Consider the following 12,075-nt stretch of genomic DNA (forward strand, 5'->3'; position numbering starts at 1 on the left):
CCTTTCTGCTGCCTTCCCAGCCTCCCCCTTGCGGCCTCCTATGGGAGCAGACACCACGGGGATGGGCAGCGGTATAAAACCCCAACAGAGCTATGTAGTTTCCAAGGGAGGGGCTCCAGGATCTGAGTCATTCAGAAGCAGTTGTATTGTCTCACCCCGAGTGGGGCTCCTCTCACCCGCTGGACATGGCAAGGAGCTGCCTGCACACCTGGCTCCGGCCCCTAACCGCTGACTATAACCCAAAGGGAGGTTAGTAAATGATGTGTGCGCAGCGCCGAGCACAGTGGGGCTCGCGGGCTCCGGCAATACGAATGAACGGACACCGTTAGGCAGCTCAGAATTCTGTTCCGGAGTCGTGGGCTCTCCTGTCTGTCTGCGCAGAACCAGAACATCCTGTGCTGGCGAGCTGGCGGGGGAGGGCTGGGGTCACCACCTGGCAAGGGGGAGGGGCAACATTTTCAGACTCTTCCAAGGGACTTAGGGGCCTACGTCCTATTTCCAGAAGTGACTTAGGCACCCGGAAGCCTAAAGTCCCATTGACTTTCCGTGAGACCGAGGCTCCTAAGTCACTTGGGTGCTTTTGACAATGCGACTCTGTCATTGTCTGTCTCTGACCCTCTGGTCTCTCGTCCCTCCCGCAGCGGGGGAGGCGTCTGGAATTGCCTGCCCATCACCCACTGAGCTGAGCAACCCCCTGGAGGCCGCCCGGGCTCTGAGAAGCCGCCCCCCGAAGCCTGAGACATGCAGCACCGAGGTAAGAGCTGCGGCCCCGCCCAGGGAGTCACCCGCCAGGGCTGCTCCAGCTTCCAGCCCCCGGGCAACCCGCGGGTGCTGCACAAGCCGCAGGGCGGGTGCTACGGCTGCTGTGGGCTGGTGCAAAGGGGGAGCCCGGTCGGCTCGCTTTGGCTAGAGAGGGCGGGCTAGTCCCTAGGAGATCCGGCGTCTGCTCCCAGCTCTGCCGCTGGTTCTCTGAGCCAGGCCCCGAGCTGGACGGAGAACAGAGCAGCCTGACGGGGGTGCGTCCCCTCGGCGCCCCCAGGATGTAGCCCGGGGGGGGGCAGGGCGTACGGTGAGGGTCACCCCTAAGGCCACCCTCCACCTGTGTCATGCTGCTGCTTCCCACAGCACAGGGCGAGGCCAACCCTTTCGGGGTGTCCTGGCAGGTAAAACAACGACCCAGGCCCCAGACATCTCCCCCTCCCCGCGTTACTGCGGGGCCCTGACACCCACCTCGCTCCCCTCCAGCCCGTCCCGCGCCGTCTTCCTCGCCCGCCAGCCACACAGCCTCCTTCCCCGTCCCGCCGTGTAAACGGCTCCCCTGGCCCCGCCCTGCTGGCAGGTGAGGGCTCCTGTCCTGCCAGGGTCCCGCGCGCCCCTCCCCGGCCAGCCCCCCCTGCAGACCCCTCTGCCACCCTGCGCACGTCCCCCGGCCCGAGCCCCCGCAGCTCCCCCCAAGCTCCGCGTCCTCCCGCGGCTGGGGCTCCCCGTGCGCCGGAGCGTCTCCGGGCGGGGTCCCCGTCCGAGCGGGGCTGTCTCCGGCCCGGTGCCCATTGCCGACGCTGCACACACAGATCAGGGCACAGACTCCTGCTCTCTCCGGGGCCGGAGCCCGGCTCTTGGCCCGGAGCAGAGTCCGGGGGTGTTTGATCGGAAAGCTGCCCGGAGAGGCGCCCCTGGGAACAGAACGGGGCCCGCGCCCGGCGGCAGTGGCCCGGGGCGCGGCGGAGTGAGCGGGGACACAGCCCAGCTCCCGGATCGCTGAGCTGCTCCTCGGGCAGGGCAGGAGCCAGAGCGCGTCCCCCGGCGATTCCTCCACCAAGCCCGGATCTCGTGGTTGAGCCGGAAGGTCAGAAAGCGGCATCCGAGCGGGACTGCGGCCGCCAAGTGACAGCGCAGCCGCCGTGTCCCTCGGTCCATGGTTCCAGGGGTTCATTCCCCCCCCCGCCCCCGCTAACACTTCGCCCCTTATTTCTAGCCTGACTTACCTGGCCCAGCAGCCCCCGCCCCCCCCCAGCAGAAACCTCCTCTCAAGAGACCCGAGACAACACGCTCCTGAAATAGTCCCGCAGACCCCCCCAGCCCTGCCCAGCACAGGAGCCCCCTTGTCTCCTGCGGGTGGGGGGGGTCACCTCTCTGCTTGCGGGAGCCCCCCCGTCACCCGTCTGCCCGGGCTCTTCCCCAGGGGCTGGCGGCGTGAACCAGCTGGGGGGGCGCTTCGTCAATGGCCGCCCCCTGCCCCCCTGCAAGAGGAAGAGGATCATCCAGCTGGCGGCGAGTGGGGTGCGCGCCTCGGACATCTCCCGGAGCCTGAAGGTGGGAATCGGCCCGGGGGGGCTGGGGAGGGGAGTTTCTTGCTGTTCCCAGCACATGGGTGGAGGGTGCCAGAGGCCAGGCCCACGCGCCGCCCCGAGGCCCCCCTCCCACGTCCCGCTCTTCCCTTGCCCCCCCCCCACGCTGCTCCTCTTCCAGCCCCCGCTCCGCATTGCCCTCCACAGGGGTTTGGGGAGGGCAGCTCAGCCGGGCTGGCCAGGGCTCCTCCTGCCATGCCTGGGGGCTCTGGCGGGTGAGGGGGGGAGAAGAGGCGGGGCCTCATGTAAAAGGGCGGGGCCTCGTGCAGAAGGGCAGGGGGCGTGGCCTCATACAGAAGGGGCTGAGCAGGGGGCGTGGCCTCATACAGAAGGGGCGGGGCAGGGGGCGGGGCCTCAGCTAGAAGGGGCGGGGCAGGGGCTAGCCTCCTGGAATGGGGACTTCACGCCCTCCCCATGTTGTCCCAGCAAATATACAGATACCAGCAGAAAACAAGGGGAGGGCCTCGTTGAGGAGACAAGCAGAGGCCGAGGGGCAGCAGCCACGCAGGGAAGGGCCGGAGGGGGGGGGGGAAGGGAGGCTGGCAGGGAGGGTGCCGATTTATGGTGCTTGATCCCCTATTCCTCCCATCTCCTTATGCCCCCGGGTCCCCGCCCGGAGCCCCTGCCTCAGTGTCTCGCTCTCTCCGTACCGCAGGTATCCAATGGCTGCGTGAGCAAGATCCTGGGCCGCTACTACCAGACAGGCGCCGTGGAGCCGAAGGCCATCGGCGGCAGCAAGCCCCGCATGGCCACCCCACAGGTGGTGGCCCGGATCGCGCAGCTGAAGCTGGAGCACCCGTCCATCTTCGCGTGGGAGATCCGGAGGAAGCTGCACTCCGAAGGCATCTGCGCCAGCGACCGGACGCCCAGCGTAAGCCGCCGCTTGGAGAAGTCCCGGAGCCAGGTCGCGGGCTGGAACTCCAGGGATCTGGCCCTGTGCTTCCATCCCAGGCTACGCACAGCCCACCCCCAGTCAGCTGCGAGCTGCTACTGCCCAGGGCAAGCCCAGGGTATAGGGAGGGGGCTCCCACTACCCTGAGTGCCCCCTGCAGACTCGCCACCCATCGGCACTTTCTCACAGGCTCCACGGGTGAAGTGGCTGGAGGAGGGGTCGGGAGGAGATGGGACATGACCTGCCAGATGGTGCAGCGAGGCCCCCCCCCCACACAGAGGGGAAGGAAGCGGGGAGGGCAGCCGGGGGAGAAGCGGACAGCAGGGGGAATGGTGGGGAGCTGCCCTGAGAGCAGCGCTCAGGCCAGGGGTGCCGTTACGGCACCTGACAGACGGTGGGGCTGGTTCTGTTGGAGACGCGTGTGGAACCACCCATCTGCATGTCAGGTCCATGGAACGGACTGTGCGAAGACAGAGCCTGGCAGCTCCTGAGGCCAGGGGTCCCCCCGGGACCCAGTGAGACCACTGCGTTCGGTGGGCGCCCACGGTGAAAGCCAGGCTGTTTTCTGGAAGGGTCCCCCCCAATGGAGCAAATTCCCAGGGGAAATCTGAACGCCCCTCACCGGAGTGTTCCCAGAGAGACAGGCAAGGCCTGCTCCCGCTCATCCGGCGCTATTCCCCGGGCAGACCGCAGCGCCCATCTAGCAGGAGGGCCCGGGACAGAGAGACAGAGAGAATCTCCAGTGTCACAGCACAGGGTTAGATTTTCTAATCACAGAGTCTCTCCAGTTTCCATCCCTGATTTGCAGATTGTCTCGCCGCAAATATTATTATTCCATTGAAATTCAAGGGCTTCCCAGCTCCTCAGGCCTTAGGAGCAGATGGGCGCCCTCCCTTGGAGTGGCGATTCCACAGCACGGACCCGAGCGCAGGCAGGGAAGGCTCAGGAGCACCGGTCCTTCTGGAGGTTCGGCTCCGAGACTGAAGCCTTGAGGCTTCCACAACTCCAGGCCTGCCCGAATCCGGACCCCAGCTGCCCCACGTCTCCGTCGACATGCCCGGAGCCAAATGAAGCCAACAGAGAGACGCCTGTTGATTTCACTCCCCCTGCTCTGCCCGTTCAGCGGGCGAGGGCTGCTTAGCTCCAGGGCTGTGGGTAAGTCTGACTGGGTCACTGGCTCCGTCCCCAAGCGACTCCCTGCATCTTCTTTGCCCAGGTGTCCTCCATCAACCGGGTGCTGAGGAACCTGCAAGGGGACATGCGGCTCACAGCTGACTTTGGTTTCATGATGGAGCCGTCACCACCAGGTGAGACACGCCATGGAAAGTCCCCAGGAGCGAAGACCCTTGGGGCAACTGCAGCCAGCATGTAACAGGAACACGCCTGTAACATACGTCCATGGAGAGACACTCACATGTACACCCCACCCAACCGCACACAGATTGCCACCCCCGCAGACATCTCCTCCCATGGAAGCTGAGGTGTCCCCCAGTGATAGCGTCTGTACACCAGGGCCGCCTCCCAGGCCCCCTAACACAAAGCTGGTGGGTAGCAGCTCCCTCCACTCTGGGAAACGCATCAGAACGACCCACTTAGAATCAGAGACTATCAGGACTGGAAGGGACCTCAGGAGGTCAGCTAGTCCCACCCCCTGCTCAAAGCAGGACCAATCCCCAACTAAATCATCCCAGCCAGGGCTCTGTCAAGCCTGACCTTAAAAACCTCTAAGGAAGGAGGTCCTGACAGACTCATATTTTAACCCTAACCCCACAAATTCCTTCCCCCTTGCCAAGGGAAACCCTGGAGAGCAGGTGCAGGTGGCCTGGGCCAGTATCAGCTGCTCTGGGTCAGCCTCTTGGGGGTCTGAGACCTCCTCCCCCTGGGGCTGGCAAGCACAGCACACACCATCCCCAAGGGGTAGGGAGGCTCTTCAGTCACTCGCCAGCGCCCCCGTTGGCCGGCTGGTCAGGGACCTGGGGGATACCAGGGCCAGCCCTTGGTGGGTGCAAAGAGAGGCGCTCCCAAGGGCAGGGATCAAAGTGGGGGAAAGAAGGGGGCAACTCCAAGGGGCCCCCATGGTCCGTCCCCTCCGGAACGCGCCCGTGGAGACATGTATTATTATTAGCACCGTAAATGTGCATCATGCACGGCCTTACAGCAGTGAACAGCTCGGGGTTCTGCTTCTAGATCCCAGCCCCATTGCTGGCCTCACCCTCCCCGCGCACCCCCCCCAAGGAGACCACCCCTCCCAGGGCAGGGCCACGCCACCCAGGGCGCTTCACTCCCCTCTCCCCTGCGCTGCAGGTCCCCCCTGGCCAGGAGAAGCCGGCGGCCAGGTCTCAGCAGAGGCGGCCACGTCCCGATGGCACCCTGGGGGGAGCTCAGCATCGGCCAGGGGACCCCCGCCGGGCGTCCAGCACCGGAACAGGACGATCTTCTCAAGCCAGCAGTCAGTGGCCTTGGAGAAAGGTGACCGGCTTGAGGGCTGGGGGTGAAGCCGCGATCTGAGCTCACACCCCCATGTACAGTCAGGCCAGGGACACGTCACGCCATTGGCTTTCCGGCTTCAGAGCATGACCCAAGCGCTGATGGAAAGAGTCAGGAAGGACCGTCCCCCAGGGGCAGGTTATGCCATAATTGTCATTTCAATCGTCCTCTGAAGCAGCTGGCGCTCGTTACAGTGGGACCCCGGCTCTGAATCAGCCGGGCCAGTCTCATAATCCGAATAGATTCCCTGTTGAAATCAGTGGGGAGTAAGCACGGATGGCAGGGGGTGGCCCTGTGTTATGGGGGAGGGGTTGACCTAGCTGTGCATCTGTGGGGTGGTAGCTGTGGTCCGAGGCAGGATAACTTTGCTCCAAACTCCCTTCCAGAATTCCAGAGAGGGCAGTACCCCGACTCCGCTACCCGGGAGAAACTGGCCTCAGCCACCCAGCTCCCCGACACCACCATCAGGGTAAGTGGGGAAAGCCCCTGACCACCACCACCTCCCCAAGCTGGCTCTGCACATGTAACCCCAGGCTGGTGCCAGCTGTGTTTGCACACCTGTGTGAGTGCGCGAGCACGTGCATGTGCAGAGCAGTGTCTGACAGTGAGCAGACCTGGGCAACACTTTTTCGCTGGGACTTTTTTTCAGTAAAAGATGCAGATTTGGCGACATCGAAACTTTTCACAAATTCATGTCAGGTTCACCAAATAGTTCATTTCAAAAATGTAAACTCCCTTCCCCCCCAAAAAATGGAGGTGTTTCATTCTGACAATTTTGAAACGAAACGTTTGGTTGGAAATGACTTGTCTCAAAATTGCCTTTATTTTTTATTTATTTCAAAAACAGTACAAATGGCCAAAATCAAAACACAGCCTCTTGTTCAACCCAAAATTATTTTTCCAACTTTTCCATTTGCCAAATATTTGGAATTTTTTATTTTCCGTCTGACCCCAAATGATATTTTTTTCTGCCTTTTCGAAATCGCCAGCGAAGCAAAACCTCTGTAATTCATGCAGCTCTCTCAGGGTTAGTGATTGTCAATGAGCAAATGAGCGTGCGAGGAGAGTGCAGCTGAGTGTGTCTGTAAAGGGACTGTGCACGCACGCCTGTGAGCCGACGTGTCTCAGCGTGTGCGAGTGAGGGGTGCATTAGTGGCTGTGAGTGTGGCTAAATTAGTGAGTGTGACCAAGTGTGTGTGTGTGTGAGAGAGAGCGAGAGAGAGAGAGCGGCACAGGAGGAAGGCTCTGTCCCTCTGCGCGTCTCCCCAGCACCTTGGCCAGCTACCGGGGGCACACTATGTGCGAGGCAGAGTCCCAGGGAGCTCAGATTTCATTGCCATCGTTGTGTAACTTGCAGTCAGGCCCATGCTCGTGTGTCTAGACCAGCGCAAGGGCGCCACCCAGAGGAGAATTTAGGTGACAGCAGCTAACTTCTGAGTCTGAAGCGCTGGATATTTTTGTCATCTCCTTTGCTGAACCAGCTATCTCTTTGCTGGCACGTGGACTGTGGCTCTGCAGACACATATTGGCCGTGCCATGGGGGTGTCAGATCATGAGACAACAGTCACACACACTCACTCACACACCCCAGCAGGCACAGCCAAGTAGAGCACACCCTGGACAAATAAATCTGACACACACACACATTCTCATAGGTATTCTGGACGCACTTGGTAACACCAGCTATAAATCACAGTGTCACTGGGACTATTGAGAAAGATGACCTCTCTTAGGGACCAGGCGCTGGGGCATACTGCTGCTCGCTCACCACGCTACGAACCACTGGCTTTGTTTGGAATAGCTCAGACAAATGACACCATCATTGTATGACACCAGCCTGCTAAGACAGCATTGCCACTACACACTGCCCAGGCTGTCATGTGACACACTCACAAACCCCTGGGAAACACACACACACACACGCTGGGGCAGAGACTCCTGGGCCTTGTGTCTTTTACTGCTATGCAAAGTGGAGGCAAAGTGTTTCTGGTCTGGGTTTGTTTAGCACATCTTTGCACAGCGGTAAAAGGCCCGACCAGTGACAAGGCAGACACGCCAGTGCCCCCCCCTCCCCCCGTTCTCTCTGTCACATGCAGTGAGATGTGTCTTGTCTATGCCCCGTTTTGGCAGGCGAGCAGCCAGCCCCAGCTTAGGAAAGACATTCCAAATTGCCAGAGTTTTGCCCTGACACCCAGGCTCATGGACATTAATGCATTAGAGGCAGAGCAGAGCAAAGCTTTGGGGCAGGGTGTGAGGATTTAGGGCTGTCGTCATGCAGATGCCCTATCTCCAGCCCCAAATGGTCCAAAAATCACGTGTGGCTTCAAAAAAAAGCAGGAGAATGAAAAAAGTAAGTAGCTGGGGGGAGCTCTGAGTTACTTCAGAGAATTCTTTCCCAGGTGTCTGGCTGCTGGGTCTTGCCCACATGCTCAGGATCCAACTGATCGCCAGGTTGGGGGTTGGGAAGGAATTTTCCCCCGGGTCAGATTGGCACAGAGCCTGGGGGATTTTCGCCTTCCTCTGCAGCATGGGGCATGGGTCATTTGCTGATGTAAATGGGGGATTCTCTGTAACTTGTCATCTTTAAACCATGGTTTGAGGACTGCAATAACCCAGCCAGAGAGTAGGGGTCTGTCACAGCAGTGGGTGGGTGAGATTCTGTGGCCTGCGATGTGCAGGAGGTCAGACTAGATGATCATGATGGTCTCTTCTGGCCTTAATGTCTGTGAGTTTCCTTTTTCGTTGCCTTCTGGGTTTGGAGCCTTTAGAGGTCACGTCGTCCAGCTTTTCATGAGTGTTTGGGTGCACCCAGCGGGAAGGGTTCAGCGGATCATTGGGGGATTGGGGCAGGTCACTGACCGTCTCCTTTTTCCTGTGCTAGGTTTGGTTTTCAAACCGAAGAGCCAAATGGAGACGAGAGGCAAAGCTGAAGCTGGAGACTGACCGTGCAGGTGACAATCTACGTGCATTGCTGCGTCGTGATGCTCCCAAGGGAGCTTTGACAGGCCTGTGTGCGCCGTGCACCTCCTCGCTCCCCCAGCCAAATGCTCTGGTCTGGAAGCAGCCTGTGGGCAGCTTCCCAGACACCCCAGGCAGTCTCCAATGGGCGGCAATGTCATTTATATCGTCTGTCCGTCCCATCTCGCTCTGTCCATGCAATTCAACCCTTCACTGCTGCTGGTATCTGAGACTGGTTCAGCGAACATATTATTTCATGTTCAATCTCTAGGAAAACCTTCTCCCTTCAAATTCTTGGGCAGCCGCATGGGCTGGGTTCAGTACAGCTGCCACCTTCACAGGCGCCCCAGGAGTGCTGATACCAGCTCTCCACGGATGCCCAAGCTCTGTGTTAGACATTGGAGAAGACGTTCGAAGTGCTCCAAGGCTAGTGAAGCACAGGACTATCTCACCCAGGGAGGCTGTGCAATCCCTGTTTTAAGAACAGATCAGCCAAACACCTGTCAGGGATGAGTTACATTTATTAGGTCTTGCCTCAGCGAAGGAGGGGAAAGGGGTGGACTTGATTCCTTAAGGTCCCTTCCAGCCATCTGTAGGATTCATACCTACCAACATTGTTCTGTGGCGCTCTATGAGATTCTTGCCCTGGAAGTTGTTAGAGAGACGCCAAGCTCATTTTTAATAAGGAAGTCGGAGAAGGGATCCAGGAGTCAGGACTCCTGGGTTCTATTCCCAGCTCTGGGAAGGAGTGAGAGCTAGTGGCTGAAACAAGGGCCTGGGAGTCAGGACTCCTGGGTTCTGTTCACGGCTCTGTGGCTGACGCACTGTGTGATCTTGGGCAAGTCACTTCACTTCTCTGCGCCCCAGTTATGAAATGGAGGCGATGACTTTCTCCGGTGGACAGATGGCTGTGAGGCTTGTGAATGTTTGTAAAGCGCGTGGCGGCTGTCACTAGAGAAGCATCCATATGATATTCTCTTCCTTGCCTCGCCCAGGGTCGTGGTGTGACTGGATTCTATCCCCCTTTGCGCCAGCTCCCCAGGCCTTTGCGGCTTTCCATCCATCCTCAATGACCGACACCATCTCCTCACAGGTAGGCAGTGTGCCCAGATCTCCCCTGGGCCCGCTCTGTCTGGGAGGCTGTGACACAGCGGGAATATTCTTAATGTTTTCTTTGAATGCTGAGTGGGGAGTATTGCCCTGGGAAGGTTGCAGGGGAGTTTTGCTGGGACTGGCTGCATTGGGGATGGGAGACTTTCCCTGAGGGAGGATACCTGAGCACGGAACATGAGAATCCAGGAGAGGGGTTGGAGGCCAGGTGACACCTCTGCCCGGGAAACTGGACAAAGGCTGGTGGAGGAGCAGGGGGGAGGCTGAGTGAGACGGCTGGAGGGAGTTTCAGTTTGGAGCTGGCTGGGAAAAGCGAGGGGAGCCCAGATGAGGCTCTGGCCTCCCAACGGGGCTCTGACCTCCCTTCCCCCACCCCATGGACCTAACTGTTGTCTGAACCTGCAAGACCTGTCTTGGACTGTGTTCCTGTTGTCTAAATAAACCTTCTGCTTTACTGGCTGGCTGAGAGTCATGGTGAATCGCAGGAAGCCGGGGGTGCAGGGCCTTGTCTCCCTCACACTCCATGACAGCGGCTTACCCTAGATCCAGGGTTTTTCCCATTTCCAGTGTAATGCCCAGGCTGCCCCTCTGCCTGCCAGACCACCCCATCAGCCAGCAATGGGGCACTGGCCCTTCTCCCTGGGGATGATCCTGGCTGGATCCACCCTGTCAGGATGGTGGATTAGAGAATAGCAAAGTAAGACCCCATGAGTTCTGAACGGGCGCGTCCACACAGGGGTTTAATGCACTTTAACATCACAGTGTTAGTTAATGCATTTTAACTCTCTGGAGTGCTCCCCCCGTAGACAAGTCCTGAAGGAGCAAAGCAGCTGGATTCCTGTGAGAAAGGAGCTGGCCCGGAGCAGGCTGGGATCCTGAGTCTGGAGCGTCCCATCAAGCGTGGCCTTGCTCCTAGCAGGGTGCCGGTGGTCGCTGCCCAGCGATGTTCTCTGGTGACCGTCCCAGTGGGTGACGTCTCTCTCCGTTCTGCTCCCCTCACAGCACCTGGCTGCCTCCCCGGACACCCCCAGCTTCACTGTCTACCCGGGGACCTCCCAGCCGCTGCATCTGAGTGCCTCTCCGCCTGGCGCCTGGGAAGAGCCTTGCTGTGGTAAGTGGGGCTGGAGGACGCCAGGCCTGGCTCCCGCACTGCGTGGTTTCCACAGCGTGCCCGGGCTCAGCCCATGGGGTAATGGGGCCAGGGACGTCTGTCCTCCACTGATCCATGGGAGGGGGTGGGTAGCCCAGAGAGGGCACAGATGAGTAACCCAGAGGGAGAGCACCCCACGCCTCTGCCCCCCACAAGGCTCCAGTGACAGGGGAGAAGGAGTGAAATTCCCCCTTTCCCTCCCCTGGAGACTCCATCTCAGGCAGAAAGGAGACCTCAGGGGTGGGGAGGAGACAGGCAGGGAGGGGATCCCCGGACAGCCCCTGCCCATCACTGCCATGTGCATCCAGCTCTGAAGGCCTCTCCTCCAGGGATGCCCCCAGCTCCAGGCCCGCTGGAGAGTCACCCAACCCCAGTTAGAAGGGGAAGCACCAAATCACATGGCCCTGGCTGATGCTTTGTTCTTTCGCTGCAGGGCTGGCTCCCGGGGGGACTCTGCCTCCAGCTCCTTGGAGGCCAGCTCTGGCCCTCCCTCCCTTGGACGCCTCGCCCTTTGCCCTTCCCGGCGGTGCCCCGCAAGGCTCCTTCTCTCTGCCGCCCAGTGCCACAGCGATGTCCCCCTTGCACCCCCCTACTCCCCCTCTGCTGTCCAGAGCCCCGTTCCTCGCTGAGGACCGGACTCCTGGGTTCCATCCCCGCAACCCCGGCTCAGCAGCAGCCTTTGGACACTTCCACTCCAGGCTTCAGTGCTTATGATGTTTCCCTGGTGCGCCCGGACGGCAGGCGGCCCCGGAGACGGGCTGCCCGGCCCCTTGTTCACTCCCAGCCAGGCTGGAGCCCACATAACCCCCTTGTCTAAACCATTCCCTAAGGGGAAACCTGTCGCTGAACCCTGGGCGCAAGGCGCCTCAGCACGTTCATGGCCCGATGCTGCCGATTGTCATTAGAGCTGTACCTCCCCGTCGCTGAGCGGTGACCAGAGCTGCCCGCTACCCCGGAGAACACTCAGCTGTCAGACCCCTCCCCGTCAGCGCGCACTCCCGCAGGCATGGGCGGCTGGGCCGCAGCCCCTGGGGCTCTTGGCTGGGCTCTCAGACGGGGCCCAAGCACGGCGACCGGGTTATCCTTAATGAACCACGCGTTGTGGAGCCAGCCCACAGCCTGTTCTGGGA

At 60.4% G+C, this 12,075-nt stretch overlaps 1 protein-coding gene across 1 annotated transcript in view; it reads left to right on the plus strand.

Annotated features, from left to right (window-relative positions):
- The window catches only part of PAX4 (paired box 4), a 13,069-nt gene extending 1,410 nt beyond the window's left edge, over window positions 1–11,659 (plus strand). Inside the window, exons 2-14 of the mRNA XM_045032988.1 lie at window positions 642–754; window positions 1,246–1,339; window positions 2,147–2,313; window positions 3,004–3,219; window positions 4,457–4,503; window positions 4,698–4,739; window positions 4,874–4,900; window positions 5,621–5,709; window positions 6,114–6,196; window positions 8,609–8,678; window positions 9,681–9,778; window positions 10,798–10,906; window positions 11,379–11,659. Of these exons, the coding sequence (XP_044888923.1) occupies window positions 642–754; window positions 1,246–1,339; window positions 2,147–2,313; window positions 3,004–3,219; window positions 4,457–4,503; window positions 4,698–4,739; window positions 4,874–4,900; window positions 5,621–5,709; window positions 6,114–6,196; window positions 8,609–8,678; window positions 9,681–9,778; window positions 10,798–10,906; window positions 11,379–11,659 (1,436 nt within the window). The remainder of the gene's footprint in view (window positions 1–641; window positions 755–1,245; window positions 1,340–2,146; window positions 2,314–3,003; window positions 3,220–4,456; window positions 4,504–4,697; window positions 4,740–4,873; window positions 4,901–5,620; window positions 5,710–6,113; window positions 6,197–8,608; window positions 8,679–9,680; window positions 9,779–10,797; window positions 10,907–11,378) is intronic.
- Window positions 11,660–12,075: the final 416 nt, after the last annotated feature.

This window comes from Mauremys mutica, chromosome 1 (genome assembly GCF_020497125.1).
Source record: "Mauremys mutica isolate MM-2020 ecotype Southern chromosome 1, ASM2049712v1, whole genome shotgun sequence".
NCBI lineage: Eukaryota > Metazoa > Chordata > Testudines > Geoemydidae > Mauremys > Mauremys mutica.